The sequence below is a fragment of the Nelusetta ayraudi genome, unplaced genomic scaffold (genome assembly GCF_046127955.1).
Source record: "Nelusetta ayraudi isolate G7.1 ecotype Tasmania unplaced genomic scaffold, CSIRO-AGI_Nayr_v1 ptg000017l, whole genome shotgun sequence".
NCBI classification, from domain to species: Eukaryota; Metazoa; Chordata; class Actinopteri; order Tetraodontiformes; family Monacanthidae; genus Nelusetta; species Nelusetta ayraudi.
The window spans coordinates 7232927-7250690 of NW_027466067.1; the positions used below are offsets into that span (position 1 = coordinate 7232927).

Consider the following 17764-nt stretch of genomic DNA (forward strand, 5'->3'; position numbering starts at 1 on the left):
GACTGATATCCGTTAGTGCTGACTTCTCGGGAATTCATTTTCCGAGTCAGTGTCTCTAGATCAAAATCAGATCTCACTTAATCTCTTCCCCTCCTTCTTCAAAGTCGTTTTTCCAAACGCAATGGGCAGTAGTACGTATTCGGTGAAAAAAATAAAACTAAAAACAGCGGCTGTGGGAGCTGAGCAGGATTTCAAGTAGTTTTAAAAAAAAGAGGAAAATGAACTGAATATTAAAGTGTGAAATGTAAGTGTAGGTTTAGCCTCAGCAGTTTGGTCTGTCAGCACCGCACGGATGTGACATGTTTCCTTATCTATCAGCTCAAACGTGATATCATGTAACCACTCAACCGCAGCTTAACCAACACACAACATCAACATTTGTCTTCTGATAACATCAAGAGGAATGGCTGCATTTTGCAGAATCCCCAATTGGCAAATGTTAATTGTAGCTCAGGATTAAAACTTGCTCATAATAGATGTGTTTTTCCCCGTTTTGTGCATTTCTGGGGGAGCGCGAGCATTTGTGTTGATGGAAATCCCTTAAACCAACTTGGCAGGCCATTCATTTCTCCTAAATGCTCGACTTAACTGACAGCCAACAGGGAAATGATTTCCGCTCCTGCAACGGGCTGAAAATCATGATCTTATCTGGTTTTTGAAGTTTCCCGCAGCATCAAAGTTAATCCAGCAGAGTTCAGTACATCTAAGAGTGAATCATACACAAGAAGTGCTAAGAACCAATTTGGCACTAAATGGCACCAATCAACCAAACACTCAGGGACTTTGATTTTGTCTTGGAGGAGGAGTACCAGACTTCAGAAGCTGTGTATCGCCAGCACTCTGTGAAGAATAATTCGGGGGTGTTCGAGTAGTTTGGCTATTTGGGAGAAACCTTAAAAGAATATTCCAGGCAGGAACCTCCATCAAGAAGCTATGCTGCTGCCTGTGTTTTTTGTTTTTCTGTCACAGGCATGAACGATTACTTATTCGGCGAACAAACTGAAGTAGGATTGAACTCCTCCTAAGTTATAGGTAAGTATATGAGCTACATTTTTTTACTCAGGTTTATGACACTGGCAAGAATGCAACGCAAATCATGTTCGTGTGGACTTGGCAAGATGCTTTCTACTAGTAACTCAAATGTAAATCCGAGCCAAGTAAATTTACATTAGAAAGAATTTGTTTTAAGTTTGAACGCTGAACCTCTTCTTTAAAACTTTCTTGCCACGGAATATGTATCATTCTAAAGAGTAGGATTGAAGTACATTTTATTCCAGGCCAAAGCTTTACAACAGCGTGAAGTTTTCACTACAGTCTTGACATCAGGCTTCCACAACCCTTCACCCTTAACTACAATGTCACTACGAAGGCGGCACCACAGCGACCACATGTCCGACGTAAACAGTCTTTAGCAACTCTGTTTTTGGGGCCCCTGGCAACCGGATTCCCACAGTCACTTCTTCACTTCAGTGTCAGCTATTGTGTTTGTACGCTCTCGGATATTGTGCTACGTCATATTGCAATAATTTGCAGTTCTAGGAGAGCAAAAGCTGGAAGAGGTTTTTAGTCTGCTTTGCCGGTTAAATCAGGTCTTCAAAGAGAAAGCAATCAAACAATTAAGCATAAAGTGAAGCATAAATTTGCTTCACTTTATGCAGGATCAAGTTCATAGTCGTATGTCTCGATCACCCGCCAGTCAGCTGTTTCAGACAGCTGAGAGGACGTTTAGCTGGTGTGACAACAGAAGGCTTCAGATAAGTCTCGACTCGCAAAACATTTGTGAAGCGTCCCGTCCTGTGATTATCCGGAGATTCCCAATGCACTGTTATCAGTGAGTAATACTTGACAACGCCGGTAAACATTTCTCAGGCGTGACACCACTATCTGACGACTATGTACATCAGCACCAAGGCCTGGCATGTGTACACAAGACTGGGTGAGTGCAAGTTTTCGAGGGAGAATGCGTAGCCAAAGAGGAGAGTTCCCATTGATAGTGAGGTCTTTGTGTTAGCCTCAGGCCATGCATGCATGGGCTGTTAATGTCTCTTAAGAGCTGGACTGTGACAATGAAGGAGAGAGAGAGAAAAAAATCTCATACAGCAAGTCCATGGGGCTTTTTTGGGGATGTGGTGTGGGGGCATCCGGCAGGCCCAGCAGAAACACTGCTCTTGCTCCAAAATGCAAATTATCTGGTCAGAGGTCCCTGGGCTCACCCCCCCACTCTCCCCCACTGCCCTCCCCTTTATTCTGTTAAGCACAGAGGCAGTGTGAAATCCATCCTGGGAGGGGCTATTGTATTCCAGGAAGCAACCGTCAAACTGGAATGGTGAAGGCCGGGCCCAGGCCAGGGGACCTCTCCTGAGGGGAGGAACGGTGCAGTGTTCCTGAAAAGCAGCTGACTAGACAGGTGAGCGTGAAGATGAGTCGCCCATCACTCACCCGTCCTGCTTGGTGGAGGTTTGTTTATTTATCCCTTCATGTCCAAATGAGACAGGGCCTCATGCTCTCATCCGAGACGCATCCAGGAGGGCCATGCAGATAATATCTGCAGTGCCCATCCTCACCTCAACCCACCTCATCCACCTTCCACTCTCCTCCCTGCATGCAAGCTAGCCGCCACCTTTCTTTCTCCCTCCCCTCCCCTCCCCTCCCCAACCCCTGCAACTCCACTGCACCGGTGGAGAAAACGCTGCTGTCTCTGCAGCCAAGCTAGCCACGCTGAGACAGTTGCTAAGAAAGCGCCGAGCAAACGGGACGCAGAGGGGAGGGAAGCGAGTTACCAGGACAACAGCGTATCGGCGCCTGTCTCACCTCTCCTTGTCCTCGGTGGCGTGTCCTTCGAGAAGCTTCAGTCCAGGCAACCTCCCAACAAGTCTCCTTGGATCACGGCACTCATCTTCAGGGTGTCCCCCGCCCCCAGCGAGGGCTGCGAGTGTCGGAAAGCGGACAGGAATTCTCTCCGTGTCCTGTTTACTTTCCCACAACTTCTCCTCTGCGCCGAGAGCACCCACTGGCAGCTCCGGGATGAGGTAACCCTCGTCGTTCCCGCCCCTTTTCTTACCCTGTTGCCAACCGCTTCGTGGGGGCCGTTCCTCCCTCTACGGCTCCCCTTTCTTTCTTTCTTTTTTCTCCAGGCGGGTCCCCTTGTTTGCTTCACCCCGCCTTTAACCCCTCCAGCCCGGCCTTTTCTTCGGTTTCCCCCCTCCTCCCACTCGGCAGAACCCCTGCTGTTGGGCCAGACAGCGGCACAAAGAAGACGAGTCCTCGCGCACACATGAGCGTCCAATGGGAGAACGGCTGAATCGAGCGTCCGGCCAATAGGAAACTTGGAGGTTGATGACACGTCCAATAGGAAGCGTCGTCCCGGGAAAGTGGGCTGGGAAAAGCGAATTAGGATAGACCGGGTGGAAGTAGCACTTCCGTATGTGACAGACAGAAGTTGGTGTTTACGCAGCTGAAGTCAGCTGCTTGAATTTAATGATTAACGGCCAAGTGTTTAAGCTACAGAATGTCGATAGACATATGGCCATTCCCTCAACATGACTTATCAAGCAGAATGCTGCAATAATTCAAACATCGAAAAAAAAAAAAGTTCTTGCAATAATTACATTCAGTTGGTTTTAATTTATTTACGCATGTGTCACTCTGATCTAGAAATATTCCTCAAAAAAACAATCTGAAAAAAAATTAAAATAGTATTAAAAAGGACATACCAAAAAGAATGCATGATTAATAACAGGTTAATAGTGAAATTCTATTTGAACACCTTTGGTTTAGCAATTGTTACAATTGAAATAAATACTTTTTGGAGAGGACAAAAGATAATTTTCCTTGAATGTTGATCGTTGATTCATTTGAAAATTGTACCTTTTAAAAAAAATAATAAAACACGCTTTATTAACCTTGTTGGACTTTGTGTTGTGGCAGTGTTATAACAGCTTTTTATAAAACGAAGATAATATCTAAATAATAATAACGCTAAATTGAGAATACAGGTTTTTGTTGTTTGTGTTACAGTTAATTGTTACGGAAAAAAGAGAATTCTGAAAAGGTGTGTGAGTGTGGTTGAGTGTTGTAAATAAAACGTTTTTAATAAATTTGACTTTTAAAGGAAAGGTGCTTTACCCTTTGTTGCTGCAGAAAGACAGTGTGTCTAAAGTTTTGACTTATGCGTCTGTAAACAAGTCTTTGCCTGACAAACAAAACACCAAATAAGCACTCCCGTATGCAACTTGAAAGGAAATTTAATTACAGGATCATGTTCACCAAAACTGCACGTTTTACTGATGCAAAAATAGACCAACTGATCAGATTAGTAAACCTCTATGTGATTTATTTTTATTTGTTGACAGTGAAGGAAACTTTCTTGCTGCCAGGTAAAACTTTTGAGGCAGAACATTATAATGAAAGCATACAAAATTGTGGGTCCAGTGGTATTTAAGCAAAAATATAGCCTGGTGCTGCTTTACGATTTTTTTTTTTTTTTTCTTGTATTGTTACACTGGATACACTCCATCATACTGAACAAGTGCTTTCTCCTGCTTCAAGTCTCATTTACAGCAGACCAGTGCATACAGCGAGTGGCTTAAAGACGCTACAAAATGAGCGCATGGAAAGGTCAAGTGCAATAAAGTTAATGTCACACTGCGGTGAGGTTGCGTCTTGTCTTGGTGTTGTCTTGTCATTTCCTGTTTTATTTTGACACCTTCACTAACCTTCCTCTCGTTTCAGATCACTTCCCCCTCCTCATGTGCCACCTGTGCGTCTGACCCAATTACCCATTGTCTCCACCTGTTCCTCATCACCTCATGTGTTTAAATAGTCTGTGTCTCCCTGTGTCTTGTGTCGTCATGTCTAGCGCCTCGCCACAGCCCAAGAAAAACGCACAGTAAGCGGGTTCAGCCTCGAAGACGAGTGATGTGTTTGTTCTTGATAATTTGTTGTTCTTAGTCAAAGTTTAGTTAATTGTTTCTGAGATTCTGTTATTTAGCCCCTCTTAGAGAGTGATTTTTTTTTTTTCTTTCTACTTTCGTAGCCCTTTTGCATTCCTCCCAGTGAGCGCTTTTGATTTCGATCTGTTTTAGTCTAGGTTTATCCTTAGTTATATGTAGCTTGCCCCGTTTTCCTCCTTTGGAGTGATTTTTAGTTTATCCCTTGTTTTTCCCCGTCCTCGGCCCTTTATCCCTCGAGCAACTTATATCTTGCCCTTTTGTTTCATAGATTAGGTACTAGTTACAAGTGACCAAGTGCAAACAGGGCCCGAGGATTTTCACAGCCTGGTTATTTTGATCACTTGGTCTAGAGCTGTGTCGCGTGTTGGGTTCAATAAATATCTTTGCCTCTCACTACCCTCTGCATCTAGTCCTGCCTTTGAGTCCCAGCCTGACAGTTAAAGCCAAATACCTCTTTAAATCAGCTGCATTACCCTCACGTGTGCTCTCTCTGCCATTTTCCGAAAGGAGAGACAGAGTCACGTCGCTGTTGTCCAGAAGATTTATTAAAACACATTGAACAAATACACAGAATACAAATAAAAAGATGACAATTCACTGGTTTCATTCAATTGCTATACAGCACAAATATCAGAACCATAACACTGCTTTGAGCTCATTGTCTGTAAATGCTAGACACACCAGCGCCTCTCTGAGGTGAACCGTCGTGACAAACGCTTCACATGCTGTGCATTTGCTGCAACAAAGGTGCCTTTTGTCAGGGTCTTTTTTTTTTTTTTTTAAACAGCTTTTGAAGCCAAGTTAATAAGCATGTACATACATTGTTATCATATTTTTTTTAAATATTAGACTGAAGCCTTGTTTTTTTCTAAACAGACAATACATTCATACCGACTTCAGTTTGATTGCATTTCATCGGATCACTGTGTTTGACGACGTCACCGCGCGGTAGTCGTCGCTTCACTTGAGGTGAGGTGGGGGGGGGCGGGAGTCCGATTTGTGCGCGCGCACGCACGCACGCACGCAGCAGTTCTATGGCGACAGCATCCGGCAGACATTCATCTCTCGGACTGATACATACATCTGTGGGAGATGCGCTTCTCTCAGGAGAATCGTTCAAGTATTTACACGTTTCTGAGGTTTTCGTCGAGCAGCCGAAATACGGGTCACAGTCGAGTAATGGCACAAGCGATCAAAAATCACTAACGACGAGGGTTGATTTCATTGTTCCAGCTCAACTTCCTTCCAAATGCCACGTTGGAAGAAAAAAAAAAAAAAAAAAAAGAACGGCAGAGGTGGATGCAGGTAATGCGCGAGCACCTTGGAACAAAAATTGGATCTTCCCCCCCACAAAAAAAAGGCAAAAAAAAAGAGAGGGGGAGTAAGAAGACAACTTCACACAACATCAGTTTCCTTGTTTGGCTCGGTCCAGTCACTATCCCTGTCCTAACAGTGCGGAGCGAGCGGCGAAGCAACGGCAGCGATCATACAAGCAGATAATGCCGCTGATGTCTGGGAGGAAGGAGGGCCGAGACGCACCTCAGAACACTTTTAGATCTACACATTCAAGAGTTACCGTCGTAGAATAGAAAGGAACCAAAACAAAACGTTTGTATCCACGAGAGATTATTCTCATCGGCGAGCAGTTCATGATAGTCACAATGTGGGAGGCGGACATGTAGCTGTAACGTGTCTTTACACCTGGTAGAGCAACAGGCAGCAAAAGAAGGTATCTTAAGGAGTGATGCGACACGGGTCAAATGGTGGGAATTCTGATCTCCGATCAGTATCCGAGCACACAGTGCAGATTGCCGGGAACACGGGGCCTTTTAAGGGGTTTGGTGGTTGCGAGCAATGAGCTGTGTTGCCTGTCTCGCTTAATTGCTGGCAGGTGAAAATTATAAGAAAAAACTTTGTGGGGGGGGGGCTGCTTCACTAATTTGCCTCCAGGCTGCCTGTGTCTTCTTCTTGAATATGTTATATTAGTTCACAAGCACAAGTGTGTCGGTGTGTGTGTGTGTGTGTGTGTGTTTTTAAGTGTTCCCAAGAAACTAAATTAACTAAATTAGACCAACAGGACAGAAGCCAGCAACTTTTTTTAAAAGCAGGTTTTTAAACCAAAAGCTAATGATTAAAGCACTTGAAATTCTGTCTTTCATTTGCACTCTATGTTCTGCTAATAATCTGAAACCTAATCATTATTCTATATTTTCTGCTCTATTTTAGTCTAGTTTCGTCCTCTTTTCTGAATTTAACTCGGTGCTTTAATGTGAACTCCCTTAACATGTTGTTCCTACCCGCATACGTCACATTGACTTGCCCTGTGCGTGAAATGTGCTCTATAAAACTTTCTCAGAGGTCCTTAAGTTGTGCACAAAATGCCCAATGCTCTTAAGCGACTAATAAAACAACAAACATATTTTTTTTTTTTAGAGGAAAAAGTGCCGCAAAGCAAAGTTGAGATGGGGCCAAACACGTCTTAGATTACCGCTCTATCAGTTAAAAGAAGCAAAACAGAAGGTCAAACATCAGACTTAAAGTGACTTTTGCATCTCAGTTCATCGGGATGGGTGGGGGGGACACTGGAACTCCTCGTAATCTAAGAGCAGGGGAGAAAAAAAGCCACACAGTTCTCAACTTGAGGGCCCTGCGCGTGGTGGATAGTGCAGCCCCACTGTAAGCACTACAGCCACTACTAACATTCAAATATAAGAAGAATCACAAGTAGTTGTACCATACACAGAAATACTTCTCAGAAATGTGTTAAAAATCCCTCCGCCGCTGCGAGCCTGGTTTGAGAGCCTTCCGTCCGTGTGTGTGTGTGTGTGTGTGTGTGTGTGTGTGTGTGTGTGGCTATGATTGGACCTATTGTGAGGTAAAATAAACTGCAGAGTCTCTGAGTATGTACAGTGCAAGGAGCCGTAACCTCTGCAGGTTGCTGGCACACAGTCGAGGCCCACCGGCGCGTCCGCGGCGGCGACGAGGGCGAGATGACCAGCAGGCGGCAGTCTCGGTCGGGAGCCAGAAGTCCAGGTACTGCATACGTTATCATAGCTTATGACGCCGTCAAAATCAATAATTTATCCACTGTTACACGATGAATAACGAAAACACATATTCATTTAAAGCAACGGTGTCTGCCGTCCGGGGCCGATGGGAAAGACTCCCAGGCAGTCCTCAACCCCAACCCCCCCACAACCCCCCCCCCCCCCCACCCCGCGGCATCCTCTCTGCAGTCACAGTGAACAGGCGGACGGGTGGAATCGACAGTGGGGAAGCGAAGCACTCGCAGGATGGACGGCAGCCTCAGCGGAGGACGTAAGTGAGGCGCTCACGCCGACTTTGCCAGGGTGAGTCTTGCGGTGAAGAGGAAGGAGAAATGAGAGGAGAAAAAAAAAATCCTGTTTGAGAAAAGCTGCTTCGTTTTCCCTCTTAAACACTCGACTCAACTCGAAAAGACAAAAGTGCAATTTGTTCAGGTAGACACGTCTGCGCTAATCAAAGAGTTTAGCGGCCTCGTCCGCCTCGTCAAGGAGCTTCCATTTGGTCGAGTCGAGCAGGGGAAACAGGAGAATCCAGGCCGGCCGTTTGTCTTTCCTTATTGGAATCCATCCCTGGGAGAGTCTGACCTGGGGTCAGCTTTACCGAGCCCGGCTAGTCCTCGATACAGATGACATCGCTGGGTTTGCCCGACTTGAGGTCAGGCGTCGCCACGTCTCTCAAGGAGTCGAGCGACTTCTTGTCCAGGTGGCTGCTCGGAGGCGGGGGGCCGTTCGTGGAAACTGAGGAGACAAAAATAAATCACTGTTCAAACTAAGGGGCGACACGGTGGCGCAGTGGTTAGCGCTGCCGCCTCACAAGCAAGAAGGTTGTGGGTTCAATTCTGGGCCTGGGACCTTTCTGTGTGGAGTTTGCATGTTCTCCCTGTGCCTGCATGTTCTGTCTGGCTTCTCCGGCTTCCTCCCACAGTCCAAAAACATGCATGTGAGGTACATTGTAAATTCGAATTGTCCATCGGTGTCTATGTGAGTGTGAAATGGTTGTTTATCTTTGTCTCAATGTGGCCCTGCGATGGGAGTCACCCTGCCTTTGCCCTATGACAGCTGGGAGATTCCCCAGCAGACCCATGTGACCCTGAGCTCAGGAATAGGCGGGTATTGAAAATGAATGGATGGATGTTCAAACTAAAAATGTAATCACCCTTTAGAATCACTCATACATTATTTTTTTTAAATCTAACCAGACTACTTCTTTTGGTATGTATAATCAAGCAAGTTCGTGGAAAAGATCTGGACAACCGAAAAGCCTTTGTTCTCACACTATCTTACACTATCTGCCTCTAAAACTGCACAGGCTGCGGCGAATCAGGCGTCAGCAATTAGACTGGTTAATGCTGTCTAACTCACACAAACAGAAATAATAGAAATGCAATGAGCCATTATTGCAATTGACTCTCGGCTGCACGGTGCTGAACTTGAATCTGACGACGTTAATGAAACATCTCTGGATCATTGCTCGCGAAATTACAAAGACCACAGTAAAAACTGCAGTTCTTATGGCAAGATAAGATTTTAGTAGTTTTAAGTTGTAGTTGTAGTTATATAAATGTGTGTTTGTGTGTTTGGGTTTTTTTTTTTTTTTTTTGGGGGGGGGGACTTTACATAATCTCTGACCGCTGTGACATCTGTGGGAACTTACCGCTGACATAAGGCCCAAGAGGCATCTGACTGTAGTTGACCATGGGCTGACCGCCTGGTCCTCTGAAGCCTCCACCAAAGCCGCTGCTGTACATCTGGGAGCAGCCGAAGCCGCCCTGGCCAAAAGGCTGCAAGACAAGCGTGAGCCACATTTGGGTTGGTTGATTTGCGTCGTTAAAAAAAAAAAAAAAAAAAAAAAAAAAGATTCAATATTACAGTCGTGAAAAAAAGTTTTGGACACCTTGAAATTTTTTTTACACAAACTCAGATATTAGCATGACATATTAGGTGTGACTGCATCAAACAGACACAAACTTTGTTTATCATTAACAAGGAAGAATGAGGAGAAGTAACAAAAGTGAATTCTTGCACTTGCCCTGGATGTGTGGCAAGGGACATTATCTTGCTGAAACATCCAGTTGCACGGAGCGTGTGGGTGGCCATACTGAAAGAAATTGCACTTGGAGTGATTCTCAGGAGTGATATTTATTGCAATATGCCATGAAATGCACGTGGGGTCCAAAACACTTTAATCGACCACTGTAATTAGGATGATTAGTTTTATTTCAAGGAGAAGAAACATCGAGATTTGTCCGGACGACCAAAACAGCAGCAGAGAAATCACACTGCTGCAACTCGGATCATTTCTTTGATATATTAAAGAATGCACGCGCAAACAGACACACACACACACACACGCCCACACACACACGGAGAGAGAGAGAGAGAGAGAAGTGTGAGTGAACAGGTGCAGCAGAGATGAAAGTAATGAGACAATACACCCTCAGTCGTGTCCACTGGGAATAAAAGGATGAGCTCAGCGGTGAAAGCAAACAACTTCAGGCTGGTTCTTCTTCTTTTTTCTTCTTTCCTCCCCCAACACACCTGGGGAAACCCTTCCGTGGGGGATCGACAGCTTGAGTGTCCTCAGGTGTGTAAAGGAAGGGGTGGCGGCACAGAGTCGTGACTACACAATTCTTCCAGTTTCGGAGCCGAAGCTTTTGAGGAAGACGGACAACATGCAACAAAGCGGCTCCCTGCACGCGGCGTCCTCAGCGGCCTCTGCGGTAGAGCGCTGAGCAGTGTGGGAAATACCCCTCAATGTTATTGGAGGGGCCCCTGTCATCCTGATTGCTCAATACTGATCTAAATTCCTTTAATATGAAGGAGGCCGATAATAACCTTCCAATATTTCATGGTTGCAAGCCATAACAGTCTACATAACAACACGTACACACACACACAAGTTCCTCTTGGCAAAAGAATAGTAACTAATAATAATTTAATATTAGACAGAGTGATCTTAAATGGATTTTAGTGATTTTCGTGACAATATATATGAATAATAATATACATAAACATAAACATATACTTTTTTCAGCTTTTTTTTTTTTTAAATATGAGACCCTCTTAAATTTTAAACTGTCACGTGATGAAGTGAAGACACGCAGTGTACATGGTATTGCTGGTTAGAGGATGTCCTTCCCTCCTGTTATGTTGTTGTCCTGTAAATTATTTTAGCAGGCTGTGCTAGCATGCTGTGTTAGCTGTTCGGAGGCGGCTGCAGCCTGTTTCCATCTAACCTTCTAATCCTCGGCATACTCTTCTCTCACACCGACTTACTTCACATCCTGTTTCATTAAAACCACTGCATCTCCTCTTTGCCTCTCAGTGTATTCACTGTGATCTGCTCTTTCCAGATGATGTCAATCCTGGTCGCTCTCAAAGAGAAACTCAACACTTTCATCTGTACTGCCTCCAGCTGTGCCTCCTGTCTTTTCCCCAGTGTCACTATCTCTAAGACATACCGCGCTGCTGGTCACACCGCTGCTCTGTGCAACTCAAAATGTGTTTGTTTTTTTTCTCAGTCTTATATCCTGAATATTGCATATAGCTCTTTTAATAGCCCCTTAGTACAAAATGATGGCAACTCAGCAGGTAAAAGTGAACTTGAACATGAATTAGTGCAATTTGACCAACATAAACAGAAAATATTCATTTTAGCTCCACTCGACTGAGAAAATGCATGAAAGAGACTCCTAAATGTTGTAAGACAAGAGCAAAGGAAAGTTCTCATTAAAAACGAATGTGATGCATCTACAAGGCCAAAAAAACACTTAGTTTTGAATTCCTAAAATAAGATTTAGATCACATTCTATCAGTTATGAGATCAACTCGCTGTTTTGTCCTGCTGTCTCACCGGCTGTGGCGGCGGTTCGCTGCCCCGGCTGGTGAGTCGGCTCAGGATGCTCCTCTCAGACATCTGCAGGCGGGCCGACACCGGCGGGATCCTGGACAACATGTTGGGCAGTCGCGTCACATCGGCCTTCATGTCACTCAGGAGCTCCTCCAGCTGGTTCAGCACTGTTGGAGCATGGCAACACGCACGGTGCAAAGTAGGGGGAGGAGAAAAAAAAAAAGACAAGTCAGTTAATGTCAACACACATTGCATCACCACGGACGGCAACCTTTGGGGGGGGAAAAAATCAGTCAGTCGGTCAGCAGTTTGAACTTGAACATGGACCCTTCATCCTCCCGTTCAGTGCAGGTGTCACACAGAGTCTGTGTTTATGCTTCACATGGAACAGCAGTATGAAATGTGTCTTTATGCTACCATTTGCATGTCACTGGCTATGGAGAAGGGAAAAACTTAAACATCTTGTTTTAAGTGATTCAAAGAAGTGGAATGTTCTGGCAGGATGGAAAATTCATATAGATTTATTCTGTTAAATAAATATTAAATAGACCCCAATGTCAATTTTGAGTAAATATAGTGATGAAGTTTGGAGTGTGGCTACAGTTCAGTAGCCAAGTATGGTCAGCTTACCAGCGGGTAGACAGGCATTAGGGCACGCGCCATCCATCTTTACTTATTTATTTAGCTGAAGTGCTAACGCAATCATTACATCACCAACAGAGAATCAGCTACGGTAAATGGGAAATGTATCCGTTGATCACCACCACAAGCACAAAACTCAAAATTGGCATCAGAAAAATATGGTGGCTCAAATGTCTAAATGGCATGAATGATACTGACAATGTGATGCCTCGGCATAGTTCAGATTCGATACGTTCCTCACTGGCTGCAGCTGAACACAAAACGGGCTGGCGGTCTCGGCCGAAAATTCCGGCAATTCTATTTTTTCAATCTTTTCGGGGGCTGAAACGTTTCACCTTTGTGCAGCACAGCATTGGCAGGCTTGTTCCCAGCCAGAGACTCTTTGGACAGGTGCTGGTGGGACTCAGCCAGACATTCCACCTCGGTGAAGCGAGTGTTGAGAGCCATGGCTGGGTGACTGGGGTCCTGGGTCATGTTCAGGTAGGCCGCACGCCTCAGCTGCTCCTCGATCACCAGCGCTTGCTCCAGCAACTGCAGAGAAACACGGGCAGATAGACAGATACACTTAGAAAAAAAAAAATCATTTGGAGTTAATCAATGCGCGTGTATTTGATTTTATTTTTTTTTAGTTAAAGGTCCAGTGTGTAATATTTGGCTTGATTTCCAATTTTCATGCTTTTTTCATTGCTTAAGCTTAAAATATTGCCCACAAATACTTTTAATAAAAGTGGACACTTGTAGTATAATAAAGTAAATGTATTTTCCTACTCATAGAACGGTTCTTCTTTATATATATGAATATACATATATCACGGGCCTTGATATATGTTTATGATATCATTTTGCCCTAAGGAAGCCTTGTGTGGACAATCCAGCTGCCTGACAGCGCGTTTCATCTTCAGGGTGACTGCTCGCGTCCTCAAATAAACCAACGAAGAAGAAGGTGGACGAGGTATCCAGGCCACTGTAGTTCACTGGTAGGGAGGAGGAGAGGGAGTGCAGGAGCGCTGCAATCTAAAATGTAACCACTTGATGTCGCTGTTTCTTTTCAACATCTCCACCAAATATTACACACTTAGCCTTTAAAGACATAAATTGCCTTGAAGCGCCGAGCCAGGAACTTGTTCTTCATCTCCAGGTAGTTGCCCTTATGTATCTCCGTCTTGAAGGGCTCATTGAGGATGGCATAGCGAGGATCGTTCTGAATGTCCTGCCAGCGAGCGTAGCCGTGGCTGAGGTCGATCTCCAGTTAAGGAAGCCTGCTGGGAGTTCCGAGGGCTCTAAAACTACTCGGTGAGAAAGGTTTTTGTTAAGAGGCTGCTTCACGTCGCCACCGATGCAACAGGCGCAACTTTTACCAGGCGCTCGGCTTCATTTTCTCGCGAAAGGATACGTGACGATGCCGGCCAACAGCCAGTAGTCGTGGCGGCGGTGCCAGATGTCATGCATCTTTCCAGTCGACAGCGCAGCTCGCTCCTCGGTTTGCCAAAGGGTGTGCAGCTCTAACATAAAACACAAAGGTTGCAAAAGGCTTTAGCAAAAAGAAATACTCTGCAGCACTGAGGATGTGTCCAGGGTTGAGATGAAAAAAAAACAATAAAACAGTCTGGGAACTTTTCAAGAAAACAAAGCAAATCCTCTGAGATGCATGAAATACATCAGGTGGGGAGATAGTGGATTACAAAGATTAAGGGTTTTAAAGAAAGTCTGCAAAAGGGCAAATATGAGTTAGTTCTAAAGTTTTACTTTTTAAAATGAATTTGAATAGACTCTTTTATTGGTGGCTCAGAGAGACTCAAGGTTGGCAGACACAGAAGTCCAAAAAAGGAAGGACGTTTTGCAAAAGAGAAAATTATTCACTTCCAAAACAGATCCAAAATTAATTATAACAACCTTTTTCCATTCCATTTGTAATCATTTACATTATGCATTACAAGTATGTAAGATAGAGAATGTACTATATTGTACCTTCTAACAAAGCTAATTTGGTTTTGTTCAGCTGACCAATGAAACCGCAATTATTCATTTGACCCGATCATTCAGTTTTATAGCAGTGCAGCATCTGCTCAGCGCCGGCCTGCTGCTTCACTCTCACCTGTGAAACCTCCATCGGCGATATTAAACATGAACTTGGATTTGAACCCGTTCTTGTCCTCCTTCCTGCTCTCATCCATCTCGTCCAGCGTGTCCTTGTCGCCGTTCAGACGACCCTCCAGCGCATCGTCGCTCTTCATCTCATCTGCAACGGCAAACATGAGTTTGTGGCGTGACGCCGCGGCGCCGTTTGACCCCCGTTTAACGCGCACATTTGTCACATTTGTCACATTTGTCATTTGTGTACCTGGCTTGTTTTCCTTGTCTTCGGATTTCGAGTCTGCGTTTGCTTTTTCCGACAACTTCCCGACTTCCTTGCAGGCCTCTACTGCGGAGGTGGAAAAAAGACAATGGCCTTAATTGAGGAGTGTATTGGCGGGGGTGGGAAACGTCCCACCGATCTTTGCAACACTCACTTTTTGGGGAGTTTTGAGCGGACGACAGCTCTGTTTGCTTCAAAGCCGACTCCCTCTGGTTGGCAGCCGGCTCCGTCTTTGAGGAGGGCGACGCCGTTCTGCTCCTATCCTCCCGTGTTTTGTCTTCAGAGCCTGCCTTGCTCTCGTCACTGTCAGCCGTCCTCTCGGGCGCAGACGCCGGATCAGCGCTGGGGGTCTTCTGAGGGAAGGGAAACAGACAGCGGGTGTGGGGAGGGAGAAGAAAGCAGGAGGAGGAGGACAGGGAAAAACGTTGTTGGAAAAAGGTGTCCAGGTTTGACAGCAGAGGCCTTTGAGGATGATGAGCGGCGGCTGAAGGTGTGATGAAGCGTGAGAAGACATACAAGACAATAAAAAGGAGATGGAGACAAAAGCGGCAGTTAGCGGACAGGGAAGAAAAGGACCCACTTCTTGCTCCGGTGGTTTCCGGCTCTCCTGCTCAGTCGTCTCTTTGTCCTCGGCCGTGCCCAGGAGGGATTCCGCTTTTTCTGCACAAGACATGAAAAAGGAATTCATTTCTTTACTGAGGTATAAATCCTTTCCTTGCATTTTGAGAAACAACAGAGCGCCGTGCAGACGGTGAATTCTGACCGGGTGGGACTGGAGTGCTGGGCTGTGTGGCCATGGGACTGGCTGGCACCGGGGTGTTTGGGTCCGAGGACAGACTCTCGGTCAGCTTCTTCAACTCCATGCCGATGGGAATCAGATCTGGGGAACTCAGCTTCCCATTGACGTGCTCAAACTCTTGCACCTGCAGGAAAACATTTTTTTTTTTTTTTTGTACAGGACTTTAAATGAAAACCCTGCCCACGTGGCATGGTGAGCTTGTTGAGCAAAATTATGTTCATTACAGATAAGTCGCACTCTTCCAAATTTAGGCTGGCTAGAAACTGAAGTCATCTGCGTTGAGAGGAAATTAATTGGAATCTGAATAAACCTTAAAAGCATTGGCTTTGTGAGGTTTTAGTCACGCAACACAGCAGTAGCTGCAGATCAACAAAACCCGCTTGCAGAGATAGTGTTAGGTGTCAACAAGCAAATGAATGACTTGACCCATATTTTTACATAGCTTAAAAATGAAAAGCTGCCACAAAATTGTAAAAAATTAAAGTAAGCCAAAATTTGTCTACTCGCTAGGTTGTTTGATTTGCATGTAGTATATTAGCACCTTGTTCAAAACTAACCCGCTGTTGGTTAACTTGACACAAAGACACCTGTTTGACTTGTTTTCTTCAGGTTTAATAAAAGATAATGTATCTTAGGACTGGACCACATGCAGTGGTTGACCAGTCGCTTTCATTTGACTTTGGACCGTTCAGCTAATGTCTTGCTATAGCCACTCCCGGGCATCTGCGGCTGAGTAACCGCTACCTTTTTCCTGACAAGGGACATGACTCCAATCCTGGTCAGAACGTGCTGGCGAGACAGCCCCTCACGCGGGACGCCGTCGGCGAAGGTCTCCGCGCCGTCCGCCCCAGGCTCGCACAGATGCCTCATGAACAGAGACACGTAGGCCCTGACAAAGAAAAGCACTTAATGGTACACGGAGGAAAAAGTGATTAAATGGCACGGGCGGAAGAAGCCTCTCGGAGTGCAAGTCTCACAACAGCGGAGGCACTTGGAAACACAGTGGGGTTTATTTATTTATCGCTTTAACTTCTGCAGACATGAGGTATGTGTTTTACAAGCTGTTGAAAAGGCTCACCAGGTAAACTTCCAATCCAAACGTACAGCCCTTTAGTTGTAAGCATCCCTTGAGGAAGCTGGATCCAAGACTCAGGACTCATTTCAATGGGAGACCATGTCCCATCATTGATGCAGTTTAGATGCATGGATGATTAGAACTTTAATAGTTAAACCACCCTCTATATTTTCATATTCACATATATGTTTATCCAACAATAACCCTGTAGATCATTGTATATAAGTGTTGCAGTACTCAAGATTGGTCTTGGTCTCAAGATCAGTCTCAGGACAACTCTTCAAGGGTCTCGGTCTCGTCTCGGACTCTGAGGCCTTTTCTCTCTGTCTTGTCTCGGTCTCGGACTGGGCGGACTCGGGATTTTTCGATCAAGACCGGTCAAGACTCAGCCAACGCGACAATGACCGATAATAATGGAGAAGAATCCAGCTGCTGCCTTTTGAAGCTCTGTTTGTGACACCCAGAGTGACACCCTGCCCACTTATTCCTAGTTCATTTACTTTGTTATTTTGAAGCACAGTTGTTGTTTTTTTTGAAAATGGTTCAAAATAGTTGGCAAAGCAGCAAAATGTTGAAGAAAAATGATTAAAAGATACCTCGCTGAAAAGAGACGCTGCTGTTTTAGAAGCAAACTTGACTTGTCATTTTTTTCTGTTTTGTTGTTATTTTTCTTTTTATATGTGCCTTGGTCTTGTCTCAATCTTGATTCTCTCTAGTCCTGATAATGTCTTGGTCTCGGTTGGTGCAGTCTTGACTACAACACTATCGTATATATTGTATATATGCTCTCCCTGGACTGTCACTTCATATTTTGCTTTTACACTGGAGGGATCTGTAGCATCCTCTTTTTTGTTTGAACAAAGATCTTCGAGAGGCCTCTGGATGTCGGAGCTCTACCTGAACTCGCGCTCGCTCTTTCCTCGCAGGTCTCGAACCAGCCAGTGAGAGTTGAAGGCGTCCTGCGGAGGCATGCCCCAGCGCATGATGGCGTTGAGGAAGGCTTTCCTCTGGCGGGCGTTGAACCCGAGGACCTGCGGGGAGACCAC

General features: G+C 45.1%; 2 protein-coding genes and 1 long non-coding RNA gene across 9 annotated transcripts in view; 1 reads left to right on the plus strand and 2 right to left on the minus strand.

Annotated features, from left to right (window-relative positions):
• Window positions 1-3139, minus strand: part of arhgef10la (Rho guanine nucleotide exchange factor (GEF) 10-like a) — a 122113-nt gene extending 118974 nt beyond the window's left edge. For all 5 annotated transcript variants that reach the window (XM_076025091.1, XM_076025089.1, XM_076025088.1 and 2 more), the window contains exon 1: window positions 2812-3139. The gene's annotated coding sequence lies outside the window, so the exon portion shown is untranslated. The remainder of the gene's footprint in view (window positions 1-2811) is intronic.
• Window positions 2900-5765, plus strand: LOC142887432 (uncharacterized). Its single transcript, XR_012926539.1, has 2 exons — window positions 2900-3029; window positions 3135-5765. It is a non-coding gene; the product is annotated as an uncharacterized LOC142887432 (long non-coding RNA).
• Window positions 5766-7763: 1998 nt separating this feature from the next.
• chd5 (chromodomain helicase DNA binding protein 5) overlaps window positions 7764-17764 on the minus strand; it is a 44509-nt gene continuing 34508 nt past the window's right edge. The window contains exons 28-40 of one of the 3 annotated variants that reach the window (XM_076025086.1): window positions 17616-17749; window positions 16388-16532; window positions 15608-15767; window positions 15425-15504; window positions 14999-15197; window positions 14830-14910; window positions 14584-14727; window positions 13882-13990; window positions 13588-13720; window positions 12824-13019; window positions 11850-12013; window positions 9651-9777; window positions 7764-8734 (exon numbers count right to left, since the gene is read on the minus strand). In XM_076025086.1, the coding sequence (XP_075881201.1) occupies window positions 8607-8734; window positions 9651-9777; window positions 11850-12013; window positions 12824-13019; window positions 13588-13720; window positions 13882-13990; window positions 14584-14727; window positions 14830-14910; window positions 14999-15197; window positions 15425-15504; window positions 15608-15767; window positions 16388-16532; window positions 17616-17749 (1800 nt within the window). In that variant the 3' untranslated portion in view covers window positions 7764-8606. Of the gene's footprint in view, window positions 8735-9650; window positions 9778-11849; window positions 12014-12823; window positions 13020-13548; window positions 13721-13881; window positions 13991-14583; window positions 14728-14829; window positions 14911-14998; window positions 15198-15424; window positions 15505-15607; window positions 15768-16387; window positions 16533-17615; window positions 17750-17764 lie in introns of those variants that run through there. The other 2 variants (XM_076025084.1, XM_076025083.1) reach the window with 2 other exon arrangements.